This window comes from Trichomonas vaginalis, chromosome V, assembly GCF_026262505.1.
Source record: "Trichomonas vaginalis G3 chromosome V, whole genome shotgun sequence".
Taxonomy (NCBI): Eukaryota; Parabasalia; order Trichomonadida; family Trichomonadidae; genus Trichomonas; species Trichomonas vaginalis.
The window spans coordinates 4,560,690-4,587,813 of record NC_067207.1 but is presented as its reverse complement, the minus strand read 5'-3'; the positions used below and the strand labels follow the sequence as shown (position 1 = coordinate 4,587,813).

The following is a 27,124-nucleotide window of genomic DNA, read 5'->3' as shown; positions in this document are numbered from 1 at the left end:
AGTTTGCATGCAAAGGGATCTGTATAAGACATCAAACCTTTTCTGTAAGTTTCGCTTGTCCTATAGATCAAAAGTTTATTTTTTGGGATTTGATATTAAACTTTCACATATAAAGAATGGTCAACTTGGTGTGAAACTTCCCGAAGTGATCTATTCCAATGCATATAACAACATTGCCCTCAAAGTTTGAATTGTTGAATTCAAAGTTTATCATTTATGGAGTTATTTTTCGGGTACGTAAGGATGTCAATTTGGAAGAAAAGTGAGAAAATTCCTAAAATGCTAAAAATGAATTTTCCAAACGTATTTTTTTAGGGGTATTATTATTGTCGTCTGGCGGTTTTAGACGACAATGCGAATTTTCAAATAATAGGATTTTTAGCCAGATAAAGAGCTACTCCATATATCATGCGTGTTTGCATACTATATACATAGATGGAATTGATGTTCTTCCTTTATTTAGGTACCGAAACATGCTTGAAAAATCTATTTTTTAGACGACAATGATAATTTTGTCACTTTTCCAGACGACAATAATAATTTGTCACCTTTTTAGAGGCAAACCCAAATTTTAGCTAAAAGTGACAGGGGAAAAAAACGTTTAGTATTAAAAAAAAAGACCGATGAGAGCTTCGTTCGAAATATAGAGGGAACTGAGAATGCGCAACCATTCTCAGGGAATATTGGATGCTATTCCCGTCCCCTCTGTATGGAAAATTGAGGTTTTCAAAGGGAGTTAAAATAATATCAAATTTATACTAATTTACTTCAAAATACAAAAGTATTTGACAGCTAAAATTAGTTACTTTAGCAAGCCTATCAATACCCTTTTACGATTATTGTTACTTTTTCGAAATAAAAGTAAAAACAAATTTATACTAATTTACTTCAAAATACAAAAGTATTTGACAGCTAAAATTAGTTACTTTAGCAAGCGGCTTAGGTCTAAGATTTTGATTCAAATCTTTGCTTATATTCCTTAAATTCTTTATGAAACTCGCAACAGTTCCATAAAAAATTTTAAATTCTAAACTGTCGAAATTACCGATCGGTAATCACACCCTTCACGGGTGTGTCACTTTTTACAAATGTGTCACTTTTAGCTAAAATTACCCCTACTCCCTTTTTAGACGACAATAATAATTTTGTCACTTTTTCCAGACGACAATAAAACATCCTCATTTTTTTATCTCATTTTTTTGATTTTGAAAAAAATTTGGAGAGAAGAACTCTTCGTTTTTGAATTTTATCACGATGGTTTTAAAGTATATTAGACACATGTATTGGTATTACTATTTTTGTATATTTTGAGAGAAAATCCCTAAAAAGTGAGAAAATCTAAGACGGTTTGAGAAAATATATAAACTATTGAAAATTTGAATTAAACTTCTAATTTGGAAAAAAGAAATTTGGAAAGAAGAAAATTCAAAAATCGAGATTTAGACTCAGCATCAAATGGAGAACAAAATGTTTCTTCATATGAAAGGAAAAAATTTTCTTGTGAACAAATAGAGTTTTTAAAATTTTATTGTATGTAATGAAATAAACAAATATTAAAATTATTTTTTGATAACAAGAAAATTCCCAACAGAAAATATTTGAGACAAAGAAAAAAAGAAAATTGAAAAATATTACTCTCCTTTATATTTCATGAGATTTTAAATTTATTCTCATAAAATTGACAATTTTATACGTTTAGATGAAAATAATTGATTTTGCTTGAAATAAAAATTATTGTTTTGCTTCAGCTATCAAATAGATTTTTTGCTATTTTGATTAAAATTTGTTCATCAAATTAATAAATTTTTTGTAAATATCTTAAATATCTGGATCACTCACTGATACAATGAATTGAACGATAAAATAATACAAATTCAACTAAGTTTCCTGTCTTTCAACTAAAAAAATTATGCAAATTAAATTAAATTGTTTATTCAAATATTAAACAAAGATGAAGTAATTACAGTTATCATAAACTTTATGAATAACTCTGTAATTGGTTCAGATTTTCGTAAAAAATATTTTTATTAATATCGATAAGAATACGTTTACCTACTATCACAACATATCGATAAACAAGAGTAGAGTGATTTTTATCATCGAAACTTTTTAAAAGCTGTAAGCTGGAAGGAAAATCTTGTTTTTTCTGAGTTAGTTGTAGAACTATTGAGCACGAGTTATCATTGTGATGTAGAAGGATGTCAATGTACTGACTGAAGGATATGAAGTGAATTGAATTTCATTGAATTTCAATTTGATCAAAATTTGTTGAAATGATATGAATGTGTCAACATCTGTATCACTCTCTTTCACTCCTTCCCTATTTTTTCGAGAACGAAGCTAGCTCAGCTTTCGCTGAGCGAATTGACACTTTTGATGCCCTAAACGTACATGCTCTCAAATTTATCGAAAAAAATTATACCACCTAAACTAGTATATTCTTATTTTAAATATGATATTATCCTTAGAATCAGGGTCAGGTGAGTGGGGCTTCCAGGGGCTGCGCCCCTTCTAGCCCCTAAGAAATTTTGCCCAAGACCCAAGAGGAGGACCGAACCCCAGCCGGTGACACTTTTTATGTCACTTTTCACAAATTATATATGTTTTTCATGTTTCGTCACTTTTCAGGAAAAAACATTTTTATTATATATATAAAATGAATTTTACAAAACCACCGTTACCCTTCTTTGGAAATAAGAGTAGATGTAAAGATATTCTATTGAGAGAACTTAAGAAACTACCAAATGGTCTAACATTTGTAGACTTGTTCGGTGGAAGTTTCTATATATCCCATCTGTGCCATACTGTATTTCCTGACTCAAAGATTATATGCAATGACTTCGACAACTATATGAACCGTCTCAAACATATACCAGACACAAACAAAATATTGAAAGAGTTAAAAGAAAAGATACCTATAGGTAAGATGGAACGTATACCATTAGATAAGAAAAATATTGTCAGAGAGGTTTTGGAAAAAGCAGAGTATATTGACTGGGATAGTATATCTGCTAGACTATTATATAGTGGTTCTATAAGAGTTCATGACATTGAAACACTTATGTCAAACGTTTTATATCTTAACTATACAAAGGTTTTCAAAGAGGACATAGAAAAATATACTGAGGGTATAGAGTTTGTGAGATGTCATTGGACAGAGTTGTATGAAAAATATAAAAACAAGGAAAATGTTTTCTTTATAGTAGACCCGCCGTTCTATAACACATACGATTTTCAATACCAAGTAGACTGGACTTTGAGAGACTCTTTAGAAACTTTAGACGTTTTACATAACCATCCATGCTTTTACTTTACATCGATAAAAGTGTGGTTTGGAAACCGTTATGAGATGGTTAGAGGACATACATGACTATGAGTTTAGATATGACAGGATAGAATATGAGAGAGGTCCTATAAACCGGAAAAAGTGTCACAACAAAGAAATTTTATTGGTAGGTAAATGTGGTTTGAAATAGGACTACTTGTTTTAGGTTTTTTCCATTGTGTCATTTACTTATTTGACGTGGCAGAAAGATACAGAGAATATGAAGATGAACCAATGTCTGCAAATGTTCAGCATATGTACTCGTAAGAGATATTTTTATCTAATATTAAATGGACGCACAGAACTTAGCGAATGCACAGCAACCTGGACAACCAAACCCAGAGAATATTCCAAATGAAGTTAGAATACAAACTGCAATGGCAAACTGGTCAAGTGCCAACAGATGTACAAATGCAAACTGCCATGTCAAATGACGCTGCGTTAGGTTTGCCACCATGGTATGCAAATATGAGATGGAAAGAGTTTTATACAAACCCTGAAGTGGGATATAAACAACTCTATGCAGATGACGCGAACACAGGAGTTGACCCAGAGTATGTTTTCTACCAGAGGAGAAATAGAATGTATGAGCTCCAGTTAAAGAATGCAATGGAACTCAGAAGGAAACGTAAGAGACTAGGCGGACATTAGATTTTTACATATAGTAAAATGGGTTTCTTTGGAAGAATAGGAAACTTCTTTCGAAATGTTGGAAGAGGTATATGGAATGGAATAAAATCTGTCGGAAGAGGAATTTGGAACGGAGTCAAAAATATTGGTAAAAGAGTAGGTCAGTTCGTTGGTATTATACCTAAAGACCCTGAACCAGAAGAACAAGCTCCTGTTATACAACAGCCTGAACCTGCACCACAGTCAAGTTGGCAACCAAATCCAACACCTCAACCGTATTAAAAAATTATATTTTTACCGTTCGATAGTAGTTGTATATGAAACTAAGTTCTAAGTAAAATGCATATATAATGGAACTATTCTCTTTCTTCCATCTGTTGTAAACCATACTTGAAAGTCTGAAATACTTCCACTCGGTGGTTCATATAGCTTTGTAGGTTTTTCGTAAAAGTCATTTGCCAAGCATAAAAAAGAGTTTTGTGCACCAGAAAATGAAGCATGAACTATAATAGCGTCAGAGTCGAAAACATTTTCATATGTTCCATTAGGGTTTGAGACTTCATAATAGTCCCGGTGTACTGGATACCATGCAGGCTGATTTAACATCCTCAAAAATCTATGCCATGCCAAGTTGTTATATTTTGTAGAAATATAAACGTTTCTCCAAGGTCTTCTATTTTATTGAATTTAACAGTTGCATTTTTCCTGTCATATATAATATCGAGATGGTACTCTCCTTCGTCAATGTTGTACTGGTTTGCATAATAGATATCGTTTATTTTTCTTGAAAAGCTTGAAGAGTTGTTTCTAAGTTTACAAGCAAATTCACTTGTAAAAGTTTTCCCTGTTCAAATTTCTCATACGTACGTTTTTCTTTTTATAGTATCGAACTTCAAAACCGACCGTAAATGGGAAACCATGTATGGCTTCTGAAATGAACTTCATTCTACGAAAGCCAATAGCTTTTGTGACAGATGGGTCTCTTAGCCATCTTAACGGGTAGTCAAAACGATAGCCTTCATGCTTTACGGTCTCTGTCTCAAACTTTTGACCGACATTCGTAAAAAGTTCATCTAATGGTTTAGTTGTAGCAACTCTAGAAGTTTCCTTTTCTATTGGAAGCATTTTTTATCTAGAATAAAAATGTCAAATGAAACAGCGTCTATGAGAGAAATAAAACACAACCGACAACTCATTTTGCAAGCTCTAAATAAGAACACAACAAACTTTTCAAACTATTCTAAGATATCTGAGTCATTGAAAGAAGGAAGCTTAAAACTGACATTAAACCCAATGACAGATGAGTTTCTGTTTCAAGACAACAAGAACCATACTGTTTGTATAAATCCAACAAAAGGAACCTTAAACGAGAAACCTATAAAAGAACTTCTTTTGAAAGCAGATGTTGACAACAAAGCTGACAAAGAGTATGTAGACGATGCAATAGCAAAAGAACATGACAGAGCAGATGCAACATATGCAACGAAAGAACATACTCATCCTGAACTAGCGGACAAAACATATGTTGACAATAAAATGTCAAGTGAAGTGACAAGAGCTGACAAAGAATATTCTAAAAAGACTCATACACATACCATTGCAAATATTACAAACTTACAAGAAACCTTAAACATGAAAGCAGACAAGGGATGGGTGGCTAGTGTGTTAGTGAAGAAGGCGGATAAGGAATATGTGGATGAAAAAGATAACGAAATGAAAGAAAGGGTTGACTGGTACCATGAACGGACATCGAAGATTTTAAAAACTAAAGCCGATACAGGATGGGTTTCAGAATGTTTAGACCTTAAAGCAGATAAAACATATGTGGCTAGTGAGTTAGAGAAGAAAGCAGATAAAACATATGTGGCTAGTGAGTTAGATAAAAAAGCAGACAAAACATATGTGGCTAGTGAGTTAGATAAAAAAGCAGACAAAACATATGTGGCTAGTGAGTTAGAGAAGAAAGCAGATAAAACATATGTCAATGAAATATACCAAAGTTTAGTTGGAACAACAAAAAATATTGAAACTATGGTTGGTGACTTTTCTGTCAATGAAGAAAACAAATATTTTAGATGGGAGTTTGTACATTCCTTAAAAAATGGTATACGGTATAAACTCATTCCGAAAAATAACAATGAAATGTATGTAAGCTATATAAAGAACGATGGTACACAAGTTAAAGTTCCATTAGACAACAACTGCTACTTAAACTTATATGGAGACGAACAAAAGAAATATTTAAGAGTTTATGAAATGGCAGATATGACATTGCCTGACCCATCTCCAGCACCATATTATTATAAGTATGGAGATGACGACAAAACACCACATGTAGACCCAAAAAAGCAAACATTATATTTAGAATATTATAGATATAAAAGATATAATGCAATAGAAAAAACGAGAATAGTATACTATTATGAAGATGACAGAAATAAATATTATAGTCAAGACTTTACCTACCCTGAAAACATAAGATTATATTGTTATATACGAAAACGATAAAAACGGTTTGACAGAAAAGTGACAACTTTACGTGTCAAAAATATAAAAAGTGATATTTTATTCATCATTATCTTCTTCATAATTTATTTCATATTCTTCGTCTTACCAACAAAAGATGGGAATGTGAACAATTGCGGGCAATTTTTAGCCATTTTGGCTTGGAACTAGAGCCTGCGAGGTACATGGATAGTATCAGTACCTCACAGGCTCTAGTTCTCTATATGGCGCCGAGAAATTTTGGTGAAATGTGGTCGCATTTCACCAAAATTTTTTCGGCGCCATAGGATGAATTGGAGGGTGAGAGATATTATTTCATACAATACTACTCTCACCCTCCAATTCCCAGCCAAAATGGCTAAAAATTGCCCGCAATGTGAACAATTGCGGGCAATTTTTAGCCATTTTGGCTTGGAACTAGAGCCTGCGAGGTACATGGATAGTATCAGTACCTCACAGGCTCTAGTTCTCTATATGGCGCCGAGAAATTTTGGTGAAATGTGGTCGCATTTCACCAAAATTTTTTCGGCGCCATAGGATGAATTGGAGGGTGAGAGATATTATTTCATACAATACTACTCTCACCCTCCAATTCCCAGCCAAAATGGCTAAAAATTGCCCGCAATGTGAACAATTGCGGGCAATTTTTAGCCATTTTGGCTTGGAACTAGAGCCTGCGAGGTACATGGATAGTATCAGTACCTCACAGGCTCTAGTTCTCTATATGGCGCCGAGAAATTTTGGTGAAATGTGGTCGCATTTCACCAAAATTTTTTCGGCGCCATAGGATGAATTGGAGGGTGAGAGATATTATTTCATACAATACTACTCTCACCCTCCAATTCCCAGCCAAAATGGCTAAAAATTGCCCGCAATGTGAACAATTGCGGGCAATTTTTAGCCATTTTGGCTTGGAACTAGAGCCTGCGAGGTACATGGATAGTATCAGTACCTCACAGGCTCTAGTTCTCTATATGGCGCCGAGAAATTTTGGTGAAATGTGGTCGCATTTCACCAAAATTTTTTCGGCGCCATAGGATGAATTGGAGGGTGAGAGATATTATTTCATACAATACTACTCTCACCCTCAATTTTAATTACTTAAACTCATTCTATTTTTTTGACATGTAAATGTCACTTTTACTGAGATCTGACACAATGTCAGATCTCTTTTTTTCGTATATAAGAATATTATAAAAAATATTCTGACACAAACCAGAAGAAACCTGAAATAGTTGCACTATATCTTAAGTTCAAAAGAGACAATCCTATAATATCTCATATGTTTGATTTAATGAACCCAGTAGGTTCTATTTATACATCTATGGATGAAAGAGGTCCTCAAGCAATGTTTGGTGTTGGTGCATGGGAACAAATACTCGAAAGGTTTTTGTATTGTGCAAACTCTTCAAAGGAAACAGGTGGAAGTAAAACGATTTCAGGTGAAAACTTACCTGCGCATAGTCACTACGTAGATTTAAGTACATCTCAAGCAGGTTGGCATAAGCATAGATATTGGGATTGGTCAGCAATGACAAAAGGTAAAGGATATGATGTTAAAGACAACGTTAAGTTTGCTATAGATTGTTTCTGGAGTAACACTGAGGGAGGAGGAAACCATACACATCGCGTTTCAGGGTATACGCAAACAACGGGACGAGGTAAAAAATACATGCCACCTTACATGACAGTTTGTGCATGGTATAGAATTGCTTAGTCGTCATTTTCAACTTCTTTAGCATATTCGTCAGGAGTTGTCTTATATTTGTTAGGAACTGTCTTTGAAAGTATACCACCTTGAACTTTGACAAGTTTGAAACGAGGTCTGACAATAGTAGTTTTATCTTCTGCTTGCAGTCTGTACATTTTGCCATGTTTGCCTAAAACTTCATAATATTCTCTTGTATACTTTCTTCTATTTTTACGAACACGAACGTGAGTACCTGTCGGGTACTTGTTGTTGTCATAGTCAATAGTATTTTCATATGGGTCGCGTTTAGGTATTTCTATTTTTACTTTGTCGCCTTTCTGAAGTTTGAAGCCCGGCATTCTTTCTTGTTTGTCTCTTTTGACTAAATTGTTAAATATATAGTCTTTCTCTAAGTCAGGGTTGTTTTTCATTTCTTCGGGGGAGTGGTTTCCCAAACCTTTTTGTTTACGGCTATTGTAAATATTTAAAACTTGTCTCATCTTTGCCATGGAGAAATGTCTGTACTTGTCGTCATATGACATTTCATCTACCTCACCACCTTGTGGTTGGTTTAAGTCTCTTAACATTTTTATACAACCGTCAATGACACCAAGAGCAGAATGGTTTTGGTCGACAATGAAATATTGGTTTACATTTTTTGAACGCAGATAGTTTTTAATATCGTCTGATTTGAAAGAACTTTCGTAGTCAGATGTCAGTTTTGTTGGATGGTATTTGTCAACGAATATTGTCAAAGCAGTTTTCACATCTAAAATATTTTTGGACTGTAATGGTATGGCTTCACAGTATCTTGTGTTTTGACCGACAAATATTAGCCAGTATGGTGGTCCATCTGTTCTAACTCTCGGAATGTTTTCCAAGATATCCATAAACCAAGCATTTGGTGTTGAACTAAAGATTTTTACCATGAGTGCTTTCTTTGTTGCCTTAGAAACATAGGGGTCCTTGTTTGGATTCGTCATTTTTTAACCCATAAGAAATGGGTTTATTTGGCGCGTTAGCAGGAGTCGCATCCAGATTTTTGCCCGCAGTGGGAACAATAGCCAGAGGTGTATTTGGAGTTGGAAGGAAGATTTTGAGTACATTAGGTATACTGAAAGAGAAAGCACAACCTATTATACAAACTGTACAGAAAGGTTGGGATGTAGCACGAGATGCAGCAAATCTTATTCCAAATCCTGAAACAAGAGGAAAAGTTCAAGGATGGATGGACAATGTAGGAAGACAAGCAGGAAACTACTATAACAAAGCAAATGACTACTATAACCAAGCAGGACACTATATGGACCAAGGTGAAAGATTCTTTAACAGAGGATATAACCATGCACAACAGTGGGTAAACAACAACCAACCGCAACCACCTCAAACGTGGGGAATGTAAAATTTTTTACTGAGATGAAATGAACAATACAGCATTGAGACAAATGGGTTCAAGATGGATTTGTCGGCTTCCAGCAGTTACACCACCACGTGTTTGTCAAGTTCTTCCTATACCTCAGGAAGTTTTAGACCGACTTAAAAAACCTCAACAACCAGTTGAAAACAAACCAAACTAAAATTTTTTACTGAGATGAAATGACCGAAGAAGTTGAAACGGTAGATTTGACACCACAAACAAAAAGTTCAGAACCATTGTCAAAACCTGTCAAAGAACTTACAGATGAAGAGAAAAATTCAATAATAGAAAGTGTGAGGTCTGGAAATACAAACCCCAACTACAAAGTCACTTTTCATAAAAATGGAACGGCTAGTATCTCAAAAAAGAAACAGACTCTCACAAATAAAATATTAAAGTCTGAAGGAGCTTTCGAGACAACAGATGGAAAAGTTTACTTCACTGACCAACAGTTCATTATAGAACATCTCATTGACTTAGAGTCGAAATATTCTAAACTTTACAACAAACACAAAAAGTTGAAAGGAAAACAAAAACAAATGGCATATGATATTTATGAAGATGTTGACGACACAACTGTTCCTGCAAGTGAAGTAAAGTCAGAGGAACCGAAAAGTGACGAAAAACCGATAGAAGAAGAGAAACCAAAAACTGAAGATAAACCAAAACCAAAGTTTAGTTTGGAAACTAAACCAAGTCAACCTTCATTAGCTGGTATGGGTTGGCGTCAAAGACTTATGGCAGCAGGTGGTTATGTAAAGTAAAGAGAAAAAATATATTTTTTATTTTTATAAAAATGCCCCCACATAGAATGGACAGAAGGTCTGCTAGAATAAAAGCAGAGTTAGAAAGATATGGCTGGAGAGTTTCAAAGAATTTTAAATATAGGAAGGGAAGACCCATAAAAGTCTATGACAAACTGGCTGGTCTTCGCTATGAAATGGACTTAGAAACAGCACGCGCCAATTATCCAAACAGACTAGAGAGGTTAGAAGAAGAGCGTTTTATGGACATGCCTTTCGATGTTAGTGAGCCTCAAGTTGAAGGACACGACGGCTTTGCCAGATTCTACTGGAAACATGACGAACAATTGTATCCTTTAAGAAGGAAAAAAGGAAAAGGTGAAGACGCACATGCTCCCATGGAAAGAACAAGATATGCATATGAGAAGTATCGTGAAGTTAGAAGTCAAATTACATCTGGTCGAACCTTTACAGTAAACTTTGACGAAGGAAAGAACAAAGAAGGCCTCATGGGTGTACTTGCTGCAATTCAAGACGGAAATAAGAAAGGACACAATCTCAGATTGACCATCACAGATTTGGACGGTCACATTTACTATGCATATGGCAATGAACAAACAGCCGCAAAACTTCTTGACGCTTTCAAGACTACAAAGAGAGAACAAATGGTTGACTCCGACTCGGATATTTTGAATGCGATTGAAGGAATTGCAAGTGTCAAGTTCGAATGGTACCAACCTAACCCTCAAGCAGTCAGACAACATGCAGGATACTTCCCCTTCATAAATAAGTCTGACATTGACTTGACAAGGTATGGAATTTACAATTCAATTGAAACAATTGTCAACGAACCTTGCATTCTTACATGTCTCAGGAACTCTGGTCTTGTTACAGATGAGAAGATGAAGTATCTTGAGTCATGTGTGAAGACAAGGTACATTCTCAGAGGTCAATTGGCAAAAATTGCACCGTTGGCAAATGTCAATATCCGAGTCAACATACCTACAGCTAAAGGTTCTTCACATGACGACTATGTTGTTGACTTCAAATTGCCATGGTTGAAGATTGCAATTGTCCACAACCACTTCATGTTGAACGAAAGTCTTACAAACCCATTGTTCGGAAAAGGTAAGTGCAACACTGTCAGAGCTGTTAACATTCTTTTCGAGAAAGGTTTGTTGGAACCAATTCCAGATGACAAGCTGACAGAAACTTTTGTACCAAAAGACGAAACAAACTTTTCATTGTTAGCAAGACCAAAAGTTGTTCCAGACAAAGTTCTAGCACAAAAGAAGTACACAGTTCCAAAAGGGGTTGGATTGTTCGGATACCAACCTGAACCAGAAGAACTTCCAATGAGGTTGCAAGAACTTCAAGATGCTATAAACAAACTTCCATTGAGACATCCAATTGACGTCAAATTGTATTGGAGAGCATCTGAGTTAGGTCAGAAAGTTTTATATGAAACAGGTTGCTTTGACGATGTTTATGAGATAACAGGGGAGGTATCTCAGAAGATAAGAGACTCACTTGAATTTCCACAAACTGGACCAATTGGTTGCGACAAGTTCGACTCAAACGAAAAGATATACTATGTCGACCTTAACGCTGCGTACATGAGGTTTGTCCAATATATTCCGACTGGAATTCCAAACGAAGACGGCGAGTTCCCGGGAAGGAACTATACAGTTGGAAAAGTCATACAACAAATGTATGATATTAGGAAAGCTTCAAACCCCAAACTTGCAATGACACTCAAATTGCTTATGAATTCGACATGGGGATATTCCATTAAGAAACCTCAAGAGATGAAGAGTAAACACTATGAGAAGGTCGACAACTTTGTTGAAAGGTTTTCTCCTTTTGTTTTGAAGTACGAGTTCACCGAAGGTCAAAGTGGCTTAGTAACCACATTAAAACCTATTGTCGAACATTGGTCTTACCCTCAGTTCGCAAAGGCAGTCCTTGACAACTACAACAAATTCTTCTCCGAAGTCAAATCCAAAGTAGTGGTATACTACGAGAACATCGACGCGCTCATGACGAACGAGGAAGGCTATAACAAACTCATTGAAATGGGAATGGTCGGTGAAAAGATGGGTCAATTCAAATTGGACAAAATTTTCACCGAAGTTCATGTCCTCTCCAAGCGTAAGTATTGGGGTGTTAAAGAAGATGGCACAGAAATAAAACATTGCATGAAATAAAAACATTGCATGAAGTAAAAACATTTTTTAAAACAGTATATTTTTACATATATGAAATGCTTCAGGTTGAAAAACAAAGAACAAAAGTAGCAGATACAAAACCGTTAGACTATATCTTCACAAATGCCGGTAGGACTATATCAGATGAAGAAATTTCATCCCGTTCTTACAGGTTTGACTATCCAATTCGTTGGCTTCAAAGTCCTTCAGATGCAAAGGCAATAGGATTTAGAAGAGTTTTGTTTTCAAATAGAACGAATGCCTTCATGTTCGCAGTATATTTTCATGGTCAGTATAAAGGTTCTGATGGTCTAATAGAAAAATTTGACGAAATGAAAATCTTTACAGTTCGTTCAGACGAAAGTCTTGAGAAAACTCTAAATGACTTTCAAACTCAAATGAACAAATACTACTGGGAATTTCAAGAAAAATACCACTCTTTACTAAATGGAACATACTATCTGAAACTAGAATATGACAAGATGAACTCCACAGTTTCATTTCAAAAGATTGAAATTAACCCTCCAAGAGATACAGAGTTTTTATTTTGGAAAGTAGACAAACGTTCTTGGGCACAATTTCTTCGGTTACTAAACCAGAACGAACCATTACCACCAGATGGTCCATTTAATTTTATACTTCCACCAGCAGATTTGACAGTTTATAGAAACGTGTTTGACCCTCAAAATGTCATGTGTCATGCAAGTTTCAGTTCAAGCAACAACAGTTTTCTTTGTATTGGTAAGGACTTTTATGACTTTGCTTCTAAATTCTACGAACCACCTAGTAACAGTTTCTCTGACTTTCAAGTTTGGTTCACAACAAACGGTGTGCAGCATATTATTCCATTGTACTATGACTTTTATCTCGAATTGTCTTTCATATACAACTACGGAAAAGTGCTGAAAAAGTATTGAAAAATGAGTTTTGGTTAGATGTTTTTTTAGGTGTGCCTATGTGCCCATGTGCCTCGGTCAAATGAACTTCTCTGAAAAAGTGTGACAACACGACATTTTGACAACATCGTAGAAAACACACAAAACTCATGAATTTTGTGCTGAAAAAGCAACCGCCGGAATTCCGGCGGTTGGTATATTCTTCATAAAATGCTTGTTTTGAGGTCGAGCCACAAACGAATGTCCGACGGTTAAGCCACTCAAAAATATTTTTTATTTTTATTGTAAGAACAGAAATGACAGTCGAAGCAAAAACGTTCACGAACAAATCTAATGGCGAAACATTCACAAAAGGCACCTATAACGGTATTGAAGTCTTACGTAGAGACAAGGATGGTTATATAAATGTAACAAATATGTGTCAGCAGTTTAGGAAAGACTTTAGAAAGTTGTTGGAAAATAAGTCCTGGGAAGAGTATTATACGGCATTTTGTGAAGAATATACCAACCGCCGGAATTCCGGCGGTTGCTTTTTATACAAAGTTCATGCAGGAATTCCGGATGAAATCAAACAGGTTAGAGGAACGTATGTAGACCCAAGACTCGTAAACTATATAGCAATGTGGGCTTCTCCAAAATATTGTATAGCAGTTGGAAAAATTCTGGACTCCATAGACAAGAAAGTTCATGAGAAATTAGATGAAGAAGAACTTGAAGATACAGTAGAGAATGCAAAACCTTTGTTCGAAGAAGAAGTTAGAAAAATGCATGAAAAACAAATAGAACATGAACGTGAGATATGTTCTGGTTATAGAGACTCTTCATACGAACTAGACCAATGGGAACAAGAAGATTTAAAGAGAGAATTTAGAGAATATGAACTCGCTAAAATTTCATTAGAAGCTGCAGAAGAGAGGTTAAAAGTTTGGGGTCCTTTTGTACAAAAATATTGTGAGTAAATGAACCATTTTTTTTTATTGAATTCGGCAAAAATATATTTTAGGTGGAACCAGGTCACCAGGTCACCAGGTAATTTTAACTTCTCTGAAAAAGTGTGACAACATGACATTTTGACAACAGTCCAGGAAACACGCAAAACTCTTGAATTTTGTATAAAAAAAGCAACCGTCGGAATTCCGGCGGTTGGTATATTCATCACAAATGCTTGTTTTGAGGTCGAGCCAAAAGTGGCCCCACCGTATTTTTCAACCAAAACTCTTGAATTTTGGTGCTGAAATATATTTTAGTTTTTTTTAAAAAAAATATTTTTTTATTTTTATTGTAAGAACATGTTAGCAACAACAGCACCAAACTCTTTAGTCATGAACCCAACTTCAATGTTAGTAGAGATGAAAAGCTTCATTCCTTCTTCATATACTTTCGAAACAGAAATCCAGAAGATAAAGCAAGAACTTCTCCAAGGAGATTTAGATTGCACTGCGAAAGATGAAACAAATGAAGAATATCTTTATGAAATGCAGGATATTATTGACCATCTACCTAAACTTCCTGAAATCCAACAACAAAAGCTCACTATTCCTGAATTCGATGAAATAGAAGTGAAACCAACTGACTCAGTTGAAACCAAGAAGTTCATACGTAAGGTAAACTATGAGTTTCTTGGATTTCATTGCAACCACAAAGACTGCGACATGGTATATTTCATGGACATATATAAATCGGAGGAGTTTAAGACCTACGACAACTTTGTTTCGTTAGTTGCTGAGTGTGTATGGCAGATAAGAGATGAAGATAGAAGAGGTAAAGTATGGAACGAACAAATAAAACCAGCAGCCTTTGAGTTAAAGAAAACCATTTACGCCTTAGTCATACTTGCAGGTAAGGTTTCAGAATATAACGCTAAAATGAACCCACAATGTTCAAAATGTAAAGCAGCAACAAGGAAATATAACTACTCCGTCAAAGAGATAGAACGTATGCGAAAAGACTACACTGACTTAAAGAAAGAAGCAGAGAAACCAGCAGAAGATAAAATGGACATGTTGACATTTCTGAACAAAAACTATCCAACAGCTGACGATTTCCTTCTTTCAGATGTCAAGAAGAAATATAAAGAAACCTTCGGCATTGTTAAAACATTCGATGTACTGACAGAGGAAATCGAAGCCACAAAACTGTTTAGGATTAGTAGTATACATCGTACATACCATGTAAAACGCTTGTGAAACTTTATGGTAGAAATATATTTTTGTCTGATTTACGCTCATTGACAAAACATTTTGACAACATCGTAGAAAACACGCAAAACTCTTGAATTTTGTATAAAAAAAGCAACCGCCGGAATTCCGGCGGTTGGTATATTCTTCACAAAATGCTTGTTTTGAGGTCGAGCCATTTTTGGCTCCACCTGTTTTTTCAACCAAAACTCATTTTGTCTGATTTACGCTCATTGACGATGAAATCATGACAAAACATATACGATGAAATCTATTTCCTGTGTTGTTGTCAAAATGTCATGTTGTCAGTAATTTTAAGAGAAGTTCATTTGACCGAGGCACATAGGCACATAGGCACACCTAAATATATTTTTGCTGAAAAAAATGACCAAATTTCATGATATAACTGTATTTTTTTTACGAAGAGAACTTTTGCACTTCGTAAAAAAATGACGTTTACCATATACTACGCTTATGAAAATCGTGAAATTTTTACGAAGAGAACTTTTGCACTTCGTAAAAAAATGACGTTTACCATATACTACGCTTATGAAAATCGTAAAAAATTGCGTCCCTAGGAAAACCGAGGAACGCCTAAAACTCATGAAAATCGTCAAAAAACTCTATGAAATCATGAATTTCCTCAAGATAGAAAAAATAAAAAAATAACGCTAGTTTTTTAAAATATTTTTTTTATTTTGTATGTAAGAACAGGAAATGACAAACACTGAGTTTGAAACAGTTAAAAAGATTGACAATGAGACCAAAGTGGTTAGAATAGGTGATTTAAACGTAAGATACTCAAAGAAATACAAAAAATATTCTTTGTCAGACATTATATCTCCATCTGGAAAGAGAGCAAGCGACTGGGTTAGAAATGCTTCAACTCAGAAAATTTTGACAAGAAATCCTGAGCTTTTGATATCGGTAAGATTCTATGGAACTACAGCATATCTTATAGACAAAAGTCTTATACCGATAGTTTTGTTATGGTTAGACCCAGTTGTTGGATATAATTTCATAACATATGGTTCATTCGATACGGAACGTTGCAGTGAGGCTTACTTTACATCGTTCAGAAACCGAAGGACTTCAATACAAAGAGATATAAGATAGGAAGAACATATAATATAACTCAAAGATATGACAGTACAGTCAATAGAGTTAAGGTTGTGTTCGTTAACGATATGAGAGCTGCAGAAACAGAACTACTTGAAAAGTTTGAGAAAAGGTATGGTGCTCCCACGAAAGGTAAAGAAACGTTTGAAGTAGATGAGATAGATAGTGCTATAAAATTATTTGACGAAGTTGCTGAAAAATACATGTAAAGCGTTTATTTTTGGTCTTGACTTCAGATGGCTCAGGTAGCTCTATAAGGTAAATTGTCTTGTCCGAGTCCTTCTGGCATTCCGAGTCCTTCCTTCCGACAGGAAAAAAATTTCCCGACAACTGGAAGAACTCTTCCTTCCAACAGGAAAAAATTTTCCTTCCGACAGGAAGAACTCTTCCTTCCAACAGGAAAAAATTTTCCTTCCGACAGGAAGAACTCTTCCTTCCAACAGGAAAAAATTTTCCTTCCGACAGGAAAAAATTTTCCTTCCAACAGGAAAAATTTTTCCAGTTGTCCGTCCGTAAACCATTCAAATTTTCGAAAATTGAGAACTTTTTGGTCGAACGACAGGAAAAGTTTTTCCTTCCAACAGGAAAAGTTTTTCCTTCCAACAGGAAAAGTTTTTCCTTCCAACAGGAAAAGTTTTTCCTTCCAACAGGAAAAGTTTTTCCTTCCAACAGGAAAAGTTTTTCCTTCCGACAGGAAAAGTTCTTCCTTCCGACAGGACACAAACGAATGTCCGACGTACCACCAACCGAGTCCATTCCAAAGCCAGAAGAACCGACAGCCCCAGCACCACAACAGACTAAGACTCAAACACTTACATTTTTTACGCTTGACTTTTTACAATTTGAACTTTGTTTGCGTAGATATGAATTCTGAAAGAAGTATGAGGGTCTTGTATGACTTTGTACTTCTCCCATAGTTCATGTCTGTCAAACTTACCTGCCATGGACTCTTTCATAAGTTCCATGAAATCGTCTTCGGACAATCCGGGGAAAAGTACAATGTCAGTAAGTATTCTCTTTACATCCTTACTTAAACTCTTGGCTGTCTGTACACAAATGACAACTGAGATGTTAAAGTGTCTGAGCTTCTTAAGAATTCGACACATGTCTTGTTCTCTATTCTTTAACAAAGGATGAGAAGCAAAGTCATCTAAGATAAGAAGACATCTGTGAGGGTAAGTCTTCCAATCGTAAGATTGCAATTTCTTCGAAATGTATTCTATCTCTTTCTGTTTGTTTCTGAAGTGTTTCTTCTCTAATATTCTCTGCATTTCCTCATTTGGGTCTTTAAACTTCGAATTTATATACTCATTTATAGCATTGTACTTCAAAACTCTTCTTTGGTACTTCTTTATCCAATCTAACAACTCAGTATCTTTTATACATACTAACTTAGACTTTTTTATAATATCTTTGAACGAATTTACGGTTTGGTCAAATTGACCAGAAGTACTACAAATGACAACTAACTCATAGAATGGGTTCTTCTCATCTAGTTCTTGTTGTTGTGCAGCCATTTTAAGATAAGTGAAAGTCTTACCAGACCCAGGCGGTGCAATTAGACCTGTTATACCATTCTGAGCAAATAAGAACTTGTCATGTATGGGTTTTATCTGAGCATTTTCCAACTTCCTCTTGTTCTTGTTTAAAACATTCTCAAATTTCTTGTCAATGTCAGCAAACTTTTTTTCTAACATATTTTTAGAAAAATTAAAACTTTTATCTTTTACAAAATGTCTAGCGATTTCGCTATCTATATTCGAGACAAGCTTTTCGACAGCAAAACATCTGTCGACCATAAAATCTTACATAGTGTAAACAAGAAAGGTGAATTTGTTCTAAAGTTCTGTTTCTGGGAATATGACAAGAACCATAAAACATTAAGCAGAGCAGTCTTAAAATTTGTCAATGACAGACTTGTTGACAGAGATGACGCCTCTTGGAGAGATGAAGTCCAACAAAACTTCTTAGAATGCAAAGAAGACACATGCGCTGTTCTTGAAGATGAAATAGAAAACAGAATAGAAGAGCTATTAAAGGACAAAGAACTTTTACAAAAATATGGTTCTGAGAAGTTTGACATAACTCCACCAGAAAAGAAGAAGAGAGAAAAGAAAGAAAAGAAAGTAGAAGAAGAGAAGAAAGAACCAGAGCCAGAGCCAGTTCCACCGAAGAAGAAATTTGACATGTAAAAATAAAATTTTATTTTTAGAACATTTCTGGGTCAATGTCAATGTTCTCTTCCTCTTTAGGAGTAAACACTGGCTTAGACTCTAAAATCTTTTTACCCAATTTACCTTGAACTTCTACAACTTTAGACTCATAATATTCATAGTCGTCTGCTTTCTTTGGTTCATAAGGTATAACAAGTTTGTATGCTTTGCCTTCTTTAAGGTTTGAAAACCTTCTGTCAAAACTTTCTTTGACTGTTAACAAACCTTCTATGTCTAAGTCTTCAAATTTCGCACCATTTTTAGTCACAATAGCAAACTTAACCGGTTCGATGTTCCAAACTTTGTCAAATGTAGACTTTTCAAAATGGTAGAAGTAAACATTCAAATATGTGAATGGGTCTAGTTCTTCTTTAAGTCCTGACATGTACTTGTTGACTGAGATGAATTTTGCCATCTTTTCTATCGGATAAAAAAATATTTTTTTTTAAAAATTTACTCAGAAAAATTTTTCTTTGTATATACACCATTCTGTATGTCTAAAAGACTTTTGACATTTGCCAAGAATGTACGTTTAGAAGCTGCCATATAACCATACTCTTGACAATACTGTTTATACGAATCGTACAATGACCTTTCATCTAAACACTCAAAGTCAGTTTCATCTATGAACAGTTCATATACACTCTTGTTTGCTTCTAACAATGTTTGTCTCTCTTCGGTATGTGGAATTTGTCTTGGATTGAACTTAGAAATATCTAATGTCATGAAATATGAGAACAAGTGGTTGTAAAAGTCAGATGTCAAAGTTTCTGCTAAGTCGTCAAAATATTCTGTATCTTGCATATGAGAATCTGACGTTCTGACAACTACATATCTTCTGTCAGAACTTTCTAACTTCATCGGAACAGCGTTGTTTGAAACCATGACGAAGTTTGCAACATTTTCACAAACTCTTTGGTCTTTATATTTTCTTTCAACAACTCCAACTTTGTCTGTTATAAGACTCTTCAACGCATCTGAGTTCAAAACTTTTGTTGTATCTATACTTTGAAGTTCGTTACATACTATAAGTTTCATATTCTCTATTGAGGAGTTAAACTTGCCACAGATGTTTTCTAAGTTTGTCATATTCGGATTCGAATAGCCCTCTAACAGTTTGCATAAGATATCTGTAAAGAAAGTGTTCTTACCAGTTCCTTGTTTTCCAATTATGATGAGAGCAGTTTCATTTTTAGCACTTGGATGTTGTAAGATGTTTGCAAACCAACATAAGATATACTCATAGACTCTTTCGTTTCCATTGCATATAATTTCTTTGACATGGTCTAACCAAGCTTCTATAACATTTTCTTTCCATTCTACTTGTTCGTATTTATATCCAGTGAAGATAGAATAGAAGTTTGGAGATGGTGTATAAAACTTTATACCACGAACTGAAAAATCTTCTAACTTTGACAATAAGATATCCCAAGCATCTAACATCTTCATACCAACTTGTACGACTTTTATTTTCTTAAGTTTCTGTCTACATTCTTGTTCTGAAACTATTGTTGCTCTTGGTTTGTTAAAGACTACATCCCATTCTTTCATGACATAACATTCTGGGGCAGAGTCGACATAAATGACTAAACGTTTCAAATTCTCGACTGCTTTGTTATAGTCTCTAAATGGACACATATTTCTGAAGGCTTGGAAGTCATAAAAATCTGAAACATCTATTCTGTACATTTTTATAAAAATAAAAAAAAATATTTTTTTTATTCTTGACTTTGTTGTTGCATTTGTTGTTCTTGAGCTATTTGTTGTTGAAGTTGTTCTTGTAGTACAATACTTTCACCAGTTGCATCTTCCAATTCGAAACTTTCTGCCGTCATTGACAAATACATAGGACATAAAAGTTTTACAGGAACAAAGTTTGCGTCAACTAAGGTTAAGTTTATGTTTGCTAAAGTGTTTGAGTTCACTAAAGCTGAAAACTCTGCATTCGTGTTATATACGAAAACGATAAAAACAGTTTGACAGAAAAGTGACAACTTTACGTGTCAAAAATATAAAAAGTGATATTTTATTCATCATTATCTTCTTCATAATTTATTTCATATTCTTCGTCTTACCAACAAAAGATGGGAATGTGAACAATTGCGGGCAATTTTTAGCCATTTTGGCTTGGAACTAGAGCCTGCGAGATACATGGATAGTATCAGTACCTCACAGGCTCTAGTTCTCTATATGGCGCCGAGAAATTTTGGTGAAATGTGGTCGCATTTCACCAAAATTTTTTCGGCGCCATAGGATGAATTGGAGGGTGAGAGATATTATTTCATACAATACTACTCTCACCCTCCAATTCCCAGCCAAAATGGCTAAAAATTGCCCGCAATGTGAACAATTGCGGGCAATTTTTAGCCATTTTGGCTTGGAACTAGAGCCTGCGAGGTACATGGATAGTATCAGTACCTCACAGGCTCTAGTTCTCTATATGGCGCCGAGAAATTTTGGTGAAATGTGGTCGCATTTCACCAAAAATTTTTTCGGCGCCATAGGATGAATTGGAGGGTGAGAGATATTATTTCATACAATACTACTCTCACCCTCCAATTCCCAGCCAAAATGGCTAAAAATTGCCCGCAATGTGAACAATTGCGGGCAATTTTTAGCCATTTTGGCTTGGAACTAGAGCCTGCGAGGTACATGGATAGTATCAGTACCTCACAGGCTCTAGTTCTCTATATGGCGCCGAGAAATTTTGGTGAAATGTGGTCGCATTTCACCAAAATTTTTTCGGCGCCATAGGATGAATTGGAGGGTGAGAGATATTATTTCATACAATACTACTCTCACCCTCCAATTCCCAGCCAAAATGGCTAAAAATTGCCCGCAATGTGAACAATTGCGGGCAATTTTTAGCCATTTTGGCTTGGAACTAGAGCCTGCGAGGTACATGGATAGTATCAGTACCTCACAGGCTCTAGTTCTCTATATGGCGCCGAGAAATTTTGGTGAAATGTGGTCGCATTTCACCAAAATTTTTTCGGCGCCATAGGATGAATTGGAGGGTGAGAGATATTATTTCATACAATACTACTCTCACCCTCCAATTCCCAGCCAAAATGGCTAAAAATTGCCCGCAATGTGAACAATTGCGGGCAATTTTTAGCCATTTTGGCTTGGAACTAGAGCCTGCGAGGTACATGGATAGTATCAGTACCTCACAGGCTCTAGTTCTCTATATGGCGCCGAGAAATTTTGGTGAAATGTGGTCGCATTTCACCAAAATTTTTTCGGCGCCATAGGATGAATTGGAGGGTGAGAGATATTATTTCATACAATACTACTCTCACCCTCCAATTCCCAGCCAAAATGGCTAAAAATTGCCCGCAATGTGAACAATTGCGGGCAATTTTTAGCCATTTTGGCTTGGAACTAGAGCCTGCGAGGTACATGGATAGTATCAGTACCTCACAGGCTCTAGTTCTCTATATGGCGCCGAGAAATTTTGGTGAAATGTGGTCGCATTTCACCAAAATTTTTTCGGCGCCATAGGATGAATTGGAGGGTGAGAGATATTATTTCATACAATACTACTCTCACCCTCAATTTTAATTACTTAAACTCATTCTATTTTTTTGACATGTAAATGTCACTTTTACTGAGATCTGACACAATGTCAGATCTCTTTTTTTCGTATATAAGATTCGAATGAACAATAGGCAAACCAGCAGAGAAAGTGTTGTTTATACGCATGAGTATCTTTTGGTCATAGTAGTTTCTGTCGACATTCGAATAACACTTTGAACCTAAGTTTGAAACAATATATAAAATAGGTGTGCTTAAAGTCAATGGAACAGACAAACCTTGTATGACACCTTTTCCTGTTATAGGAAACTGTTGGTAGTAAAAACCAGATATAAGTTTTGTATTATAGCTCATATCGTTTATAGTAAACTCGGTCGGACATCCAAACATAATGAAACCTGCTCTAGTTGCAGCACATGTTACATCCGTCCTTAAAGTATTAAATAAGTCAACAAAACCTGTTGGTGGTATATCTGAGTAAGTATCTTCAAAGGAGTATTTTTTACCATTCACAACAATAAAATCTTCTGGTGTCAAAAGAGCAAAACAAGCTTTAGTCGTCATTGTGTTTAAGGTTAGTTTACAATATCGTCCTTGAGGACTTTGTAAGTTTGTTGTTATAGAATTATATGACTCAGGGTTTTTAGTCGTAATAGTATAAACCACTATGTCTTCTGCCATTTACTTAGCAACTAAATTTTAATGAAATGTTGTGGTCGTCAAATATTTTTATAACGTCTGGGAAACTATATTTTAAGTTCAACGTTTCACCTCCTTTCATAACGTATATCTTGTCAATGACATTATATGAAACACCACAGCAAGCAATGTCGGGTTCTATTTCTTTGATGTTTATATCGTCTGCCTCTGTCAAAAGTTTCAATAGTTCTTTCAAAACTTCATGAGGTGCAATGACATATGAGTTCACTTTTACAGGGTTGTGCTCGACCAAGTTTAACATTATACCCAAAGCCTGACAAATCTTCTCCTGAGTTTTAAGTTTGTCTTTCAGTTGTTGGTAGTCATTTCGAATATCTGCAACAGAACTTAAGTCTCTGCTAACTTCAGGGTATGTTGGTTGTTCTTTTACAGGAACTATTGTTATACCATCTTCGTCCTCGTATGGTTTCCCCACTTCAACATCTCTTTCTTTGACATTGACAACAACACTTTGAGTGTTTGTTTGAGTTGGTGAATTTAACTTCACATCTGCCACCGCCATTAAACCTTTTGAAACACTTACGCTTCTATTTTTCGGAAATGACATTTTACTTAGAATAAAAAGATGGACGTATTCGAGTATCTCTTCGAATTGAAGCAGAACAAAGTTTACACACACAAACAGTACAAATACATTGACAGAATAGTTCTTTACACAAACAATGGAAAATGTTATAGAATAGCAGTCTTTGCTGAACCAAAATATTTTCATAAAGCAAAGAAAGTTGGTATAACTGAAATGGTGAAAGTTCTTGACGTTGACAAAAATATAACAACAAAACTGACCGATATTTCTAAAGGTAAGTTTATCTTACAATTTTATGTCAAAACTGGCGTACTGTCAATATTTGACGGAGAGAAGTCAGTTCAAGAACAACTTACTGACCTGCTGCCAAAATCTGCTCGATGGAAGCTGTCGTTATGCCAATCTGAGGAGCCCCAGCAGGTTTCATCGAACGAATCTTCAAAAGAGCATCTTCCGTGAAAAGTGCTATTGGTTTTTGTAAACTTCTTTGCTTTCAGTTCATCTGGACCGTCTCTGTCACCAGTATATTGTATTTGAACTGTACCAACAGTTGAAATACCACCCATAAAGTCTTCTGAGTCAGCAAATGGAATGCCAAGCCAAAAGTTTGAACGGTCTCTATTTGTATATTGAGTTTTTTGACCTCCTGCATGAGTCCATACTTTCACATATGGCATAATAGAACTTTGCATTTCAGGGTTAATGGTTGTTGTGAAGTTGTTGTTAAAGTTCATAGCATCTAATGTCAAGTTGTATGACCTCATATCTTCAACTGTAGAATATTCTTCTCTTGGATAATATTTGCCATCTATGTTTATATGATATTTAATACCAGGGTTGTAGAAACAAGAATAGTCATTTATAGTTCGTCTGAACAGTACAAACATAGTATCTGCATGTTTCATTGCAGTTGTTAAAGCAATATCTGTTCTTGCACCTGGGTCAGCACTTTGGTTTCCAACTTCACCTGCAAAGTCTTTGACAGATATTTGGTGTATAGGGAACATAAGTGGAACTGCAATATATTTGGCAGCTAAAGCATTTGAAATATCTGGGTCCAACATATAGACTGCAAGTCTGCTTTCTATTCTCTTGCATTCAAATTTTTCGCATGTGAACTTAACTGGGTCCCAAGCAGTTCCAGCAGCATTGAAATAATAGTTTACTTCAGTGTTGAAGTTTGAGAAACCAAAGTCTAAGTCAACTTTGTCTTTGCAAAAGTCACAGAACTTGGCTCCACCAGTTCCAGCTACAGTAAGAGTGAATGGGTCTTGTGTTGGTGCAATGACTAAGTTATTTTTGCTTGGAGTAAGTTCGATAGAAATTTTTCCTGCCCAGTTTGGCAAGTATCTTAAAAACCTGAAGATGAGGAAAGATGACAAAGGAACTCTAAGTTTCAGTTTTACTTTAGTGACAGCATTTCCATCTGAACCAGAAAGGTTAACATAAACTCCTGGAACGTTAGGGTCAAGTCTTCTTATTTTCTCAATGGTGGCATACTGGTCTGTTTGTTCTCTAGCTTGTGGTTGTACTGAGTTTCTCAAAGCGAACCATTCATAGTTTGCCCATGTTACTGTTTGAACTAAGTCAGAGTTAGAATATATCTTATATCCCATGAAAACTTCTGGAGCATATTGGTATCCGACATAGAAAATTCCATTGCAACCTTTCTTGTCAGACAACTTGGCAGAAGGTTTTATTTCAATGTCTTGTTCCACGTATAAGAATGAGTTGTCAATAGAAATAATATGAAACCTGTCGCAAGCAATATCTACTGTTGTTGAAGAACCTTCTCCAAACTCACCTACATTTCCATAAGAAACAGCAGTTGTATATTCGTAAGTTCCAGGAACTATTTCTGACCTTCTAATGGCATTGTCGCATTCGTTATACCATTCGGAAACATTTCCATTCATGGCATCCAAAACTGTTGGCGTTATATTCTGAGCGGCGTACATTTCATATGTGTAAAAATATAGAATAGTTGGATTTATATGTCATAATAGAACCCACGTGGACCAAGCTTTACTTTCTTCCTGACTGAGTTTTTAACTCTTCTTTTTCCTTCATTGCCACTACTTTCACTAGATGAAGTTAGTTCTTCACTACTTTCACTTTGTTCTACTCTTCTCTTCTTCTTTGGTAACTTGCCCTCTGCTTCAAGTTGTTGCATCTTTGCCTCATGTTCACCTAGTATGTTGTAAATTTCCCATGTCCTTTTTGCCTTTTGGCTCTGGTCGCCCACCTCAGGTAACCTATATCCTAGAAAGAGTTTGTCATAGTTTGTATTTGAGTCTTCGCGTATTGTTTGCATGACTCTTTCCTGAGTTTCCGGTTCAAGCTCTTCAAACAGAGCTTGTCCATATGGAATAAGCTCGTTTCCAAATATATGTTTTTGTAGCCATTCTGGTTTTCTTTCCATGTTACCAACAATATCTTTTGTGAATGGGAAAGCTTTTACCCAATCTTTCAGTCTTGCGTCGTTTATTTCTGTAGTTGGTTTTATTTTGTCAAGGAACATGTTTTTCAATACTAACATTTCATTTGGTACTGTCCATTTGAGTTTTCTTAAATATTCATCCCTTCTCAGTTCATTGTCTGCAAAGTAAGTTTTTATGACATTTTGTAAACTTTCGTTTGCAAGGTCATGTACAATAGGTTCTCTTCCTTCTCCCTCCCTAACTTTCTTTCTAAACTCTTCACCAAATATACCATCTCTATGGTTCTGTGTAGTTCTTTGAGATAAATGTTCTAGAACGTCAGGTGTTATATTTCCATCAGCCATGTTCATTTCATACTGGTCCAAAATATCTGCATGTTTCATATCTTTCAATGGCATTAAAGCCGCGCTTAAAATACCAGCTATATCTGGTTCACCATTGACTTCCATTGCGTCTACAACTTCTTGGAATTGTGGTTGTAAGTTTATGAACCACCTATCCGGATTAGCTTTATGACCCCATCTCATTGTAGTTCCATCGTCTGCAGAAACAAAAGTAGGTTTGTTTCCATCTTGGTTAGGTTCTGAATGAACTTTAAACAATGTTTCATTTCTATATGTTTTCTTGAAATTTAACCTTTTATTTTCACCGAGTTCATCCGAAGATTGAACGTTGTATGCTCGTAAGTAAAAAGGGTTGTTGTATTTGTGTATATTTTCTTTCAGTACTTCCATTCTATGCTGAATATTTTCATCTGGTGTTGGAGTCTTTTGTATGTCGGCAAACGTTTTTCGATATTCTTCTACTATGTCAGCCGAATTTTTTTTAGACTCTTGGAAAGATTCCATATTCTCCTCATACACTTGTTGAGGGTCAAGATTTTTCGGCTGTTCCAAATCTTCATCTAGTTCTGTGAAGTTAGTTTCCAAAGGAGGGACTTGTTCGTTTCCTTCAGGCTCTTCTAGCTGTTGTTGCTGA

General features: G+C 35.4%; 15 protein-coding genes and 1 pseudogene across 16 annotated transcripts, besides 16 other annotated features; 10 read left to right on the top strand and 6 right to left on the bottom strand.

Annotated features, from left to right (window-relative positions):
- Positions 1–557: 557 nt before the first annotated feature.
- Positions 558–587: a terminal%2Cinverted (terminal inverted repeat of MuDR-3_TvMULE3 transposon ID:TVAGG3_0278450).
- Positions 558–1,121: a mobile genetic element.
- Positions 1,092–1,121: a terminal%2Cinverted (terminal inverted repeat of MuDR-3_TvMULE3 transposon ID:TVAGG3_0278450).
- A 2,873-nt stretch (positions 1,122–3,994) lies between these two features.
- On the top strand, positions 3,995–4,237 carry TVAGG3_0278440 (serine threonine-protein phosphatase family; the record flags this gene model as incomplete). The annotated part of the gene is made up of 1 exon (XM_001311746.1): positions 3,995–4,237. One exon carries the CDS (start codon positions 3,995–3,997, stop codon positions 4,235–4,237), a length of 243 nt encoding a protein of 80 aa, XP_001311747.1.
- Positions 4,238–4,241: 4 nt separating this feature from the next.
- On the bottom strand, positions 4,242–5,080 carry TVAGG3_0278430 (annotated as a pseudogene). Its single transcript has one exon. A coding segment is annotated over exon 1 (839 nt).
- Positions 5,081–6,442: 1,362 nt separating this feature from the next.
- Positions 6,443–6,504: a mobile genetic element.
- Positions 6,505–6,624: 120 nt separating this feature from the next.
- Positions 6,625–6,733: a mobile genetic element.
- A 141-nt stretch (positions 6,734–6,874) lies between these two features.
- Positions 6,875–6,983: a mobile genetic element.
- A 141-nt stretch (positions 6,984–7,124) lies between these two features.
- Positions 7,125–7,233: a mobile genetic element.
- A 141-nt stretch (positions 7,234–7,374) lies between these two features.
- Positions 7,375–7,483: a mobile genetic element.
- A 159-nt stretch (positions 7,484–7,642) lies between these two features.
- Positions 7,643–26,730: a mobile genetic element.
- TVAGG3_0278370 (uncharacterized protein) lies at positions 9,151–9,552 on the top strand (the record flags this gene model as incomplete). Its single annotated transcript, XM_051228777.1, has 1 exon — positions 9,151–9,552. One exon carries the CDS (start codon positions 9,151–9,153, stop codon positions 9,550–9,552), a length of 402 nt encoding a protein of 133 aa, XP_051098507.1.
- Positions 9,572–9,727, top strand: TVAGG3_0278360 (uncharacterized protein; the record flags this gene model as incomplete). Its single annotated transcript, XM_051228776.1, has 1 exon — positions 9,572–9,727. One exon carries the CDS (start codon positions 9,572–9,574, stop codon positions 9,725–9,727), a length of 156 nt encoding a protein of 51 aa, XP_051098506.1.
- TVAGG3_0278350 (phage tail repeat-like family) lies at positions 9,747–10,331 on the top strand (the record flags this gene model as incomplete). Its single annotated transcript, XM_051228775.1, has 1 exon — positions 9,747–10,331. The coding sequence occupies one exon, from the start codon at positions 9,747–9,749 to the stop codon at positions 10,329–10,331; it is 585 nt and encodes a 194-aa protein (XP_051098505.1).
- Positions 10,379–12,027, top strand: TVAGG3_0278340 (uncharacterized protein; the record flags this gene model as incomplete). The annotated part of the gene is made up of 1 exon (XM_051228774.1): positions 10,379–12,027. A coding segment is annotated over one exon (1,649 nt), but the record flags the coding sequence as incomplete, so codon positions are not given.
- TVAGG3_0278330 (DNA/RNA polymerases family) lies at positions 12,059–12,517 on the top strand (the record flags this gene model as incomplete). Its single annotated transcript, XM_051228773.1, has 1 exon — positions 12,059–12,517. The coding sequence occupies one exon, from the start codon at positions 12,059–12,061 to the stop codon at positions 12,515–12,517; it is 459 nt and encodes a 152-aa protein (XP_051098503.1).
- TVAGG3_0278320 (uncharacterized protein) lies at positions 12,574–13,434 on the top strand (the record flags this gene model as incomplete). Its single annotated transcript, XM_051228772.1, has 1 exon — positions 12,574–13,434. The coding sequence occupies one exon, from the start codon at positions 12,574–12,576 to the stop codon at positions 13,432–13,434; it is 861 nt and encodes a 286-aa protein (XP_051098502.1).
- Positions 13,710–14,372, top strand: TVAGG3_0278310 (uncharacterized protein; the record flags this gene model as incomplete). Its single annotated transcript, XM_051228771.1, has 1 exon — positions 13,710–14,372. The coding sequence occupies one exon, from the start codon at positions 13,710–13,712 to the stop codon at positions 14,370–14,372; it is 663 nt and encodes a 220-aa protein (XP_051098501.1).
- Positions 14,703–15,599, top strand: TVAGG3_0278300 (organellar and viral DNA polymerase type B; the record flags this gene model as incomplete). Its single annotated transcript, XM_051228770.1, has 1 exon — positions 14,703–15,599. One exon carries the CDS (start codon positions 14,703–14,705, stop codon positions 15,597–15,599), a length of 897 nt encoding a protein of 298 aa, XP_051098500.1.
- On the bottom strand, positions 17,531–17,815 carry TVAGG3_0278290 (protein of unknown function, DUF4106 family; the record flags this gene model as incomplete). The annotated part of the gene is made up of 1 exon (XM_051228769.1): positions 17,531–17,815. One exon carries the CDS (start codon positions 17,813–17,815, stop codon positions 17,531–17,533), a length of 285 nt encoding a protein of 94 aa, XP_051098499.1.
- TVAGG3_0278280 (uncharacterized protein) lies at positions 18,626–18,901 on the top strand (the record flags this gene model as incomplete). Its single annotated transcript, XM_051228768.1, has 1 exon — positions 18,626–18,901. A coding segment is annotated over one exon (276 nt), but the record flags the coding sequence as incomplete, so codon positions are not given.
- TVAGG3_0278270 (protein of unknown function, DUF4108 family) lies at positions 18,918–19,337 on the bottom strand (the record flags this gene model as incomplete). The annotated part of the gene is made up of 1 exon (XM_051228767.1): positions 18,918–19,337. One exon carries the CDS (start codon positions 19,335–19,337, stop codon positions 18,918–18,920), a length of 420 nt encoding a protein of 139 aa, XP_051098497.1.
- TVAGG3_0278260 (Poxvirus D5 protein-like family) lies at positions 19,376–19,648 on the bottom strand (the record flags this gene model as incomplete). Its single annotated transcript, XM_051228766.1, has 1 exon — positions 19,376–19,648. One exon carries the CDS (start codon positions 19,646–19,648, stop codon positions 19,376–19,378), a length of 273 nt encoding a protein of 90 aa, XP_051098496.1.
- Positions 20,122–20,611, bottom strand: TVAGG3_0278250 (uncharacterized protein; the record flags this gene model as incomplete). The annotated part of the gene is made up of 1 exon (XM_051228765.1): positions 20,122–20,611. A coding segment is annotated over one exon (490 nt), but the record flags the coding sequence as incomplete, so codon positions are not given.
- Positions 20,868–20,932: a mobile genetic element.
- Positions 21,053–21,161: a mobile genetic element.
- Positions 21,303–21,407: a mobile genetic element.
- Positions 21,554–21,662: a mobile genetic element.
- Positions 21,804–21,912: a mobile genetic element.
- Positions 22,054–22,162: a mobile genetic element.
- Positions 22,304–22,412: a mobile genetic element.
- On the bottom strand, positions 24,587–25,663 carry TVAGG3_0278170 (protein of unknown function, DUF4106 family; the record flags this gene model as incomplete). The annotated part of the gene is made up of 1 exon (XM_051228764.1): positions 24,587–25,663. A coding segment is annotated over one exon (1,077 nt), but the record flags the coding sequence as incomplete, so codon positions are not given.
- Positions 26,731–27,124: the final 394 nt, after the last annotated feature.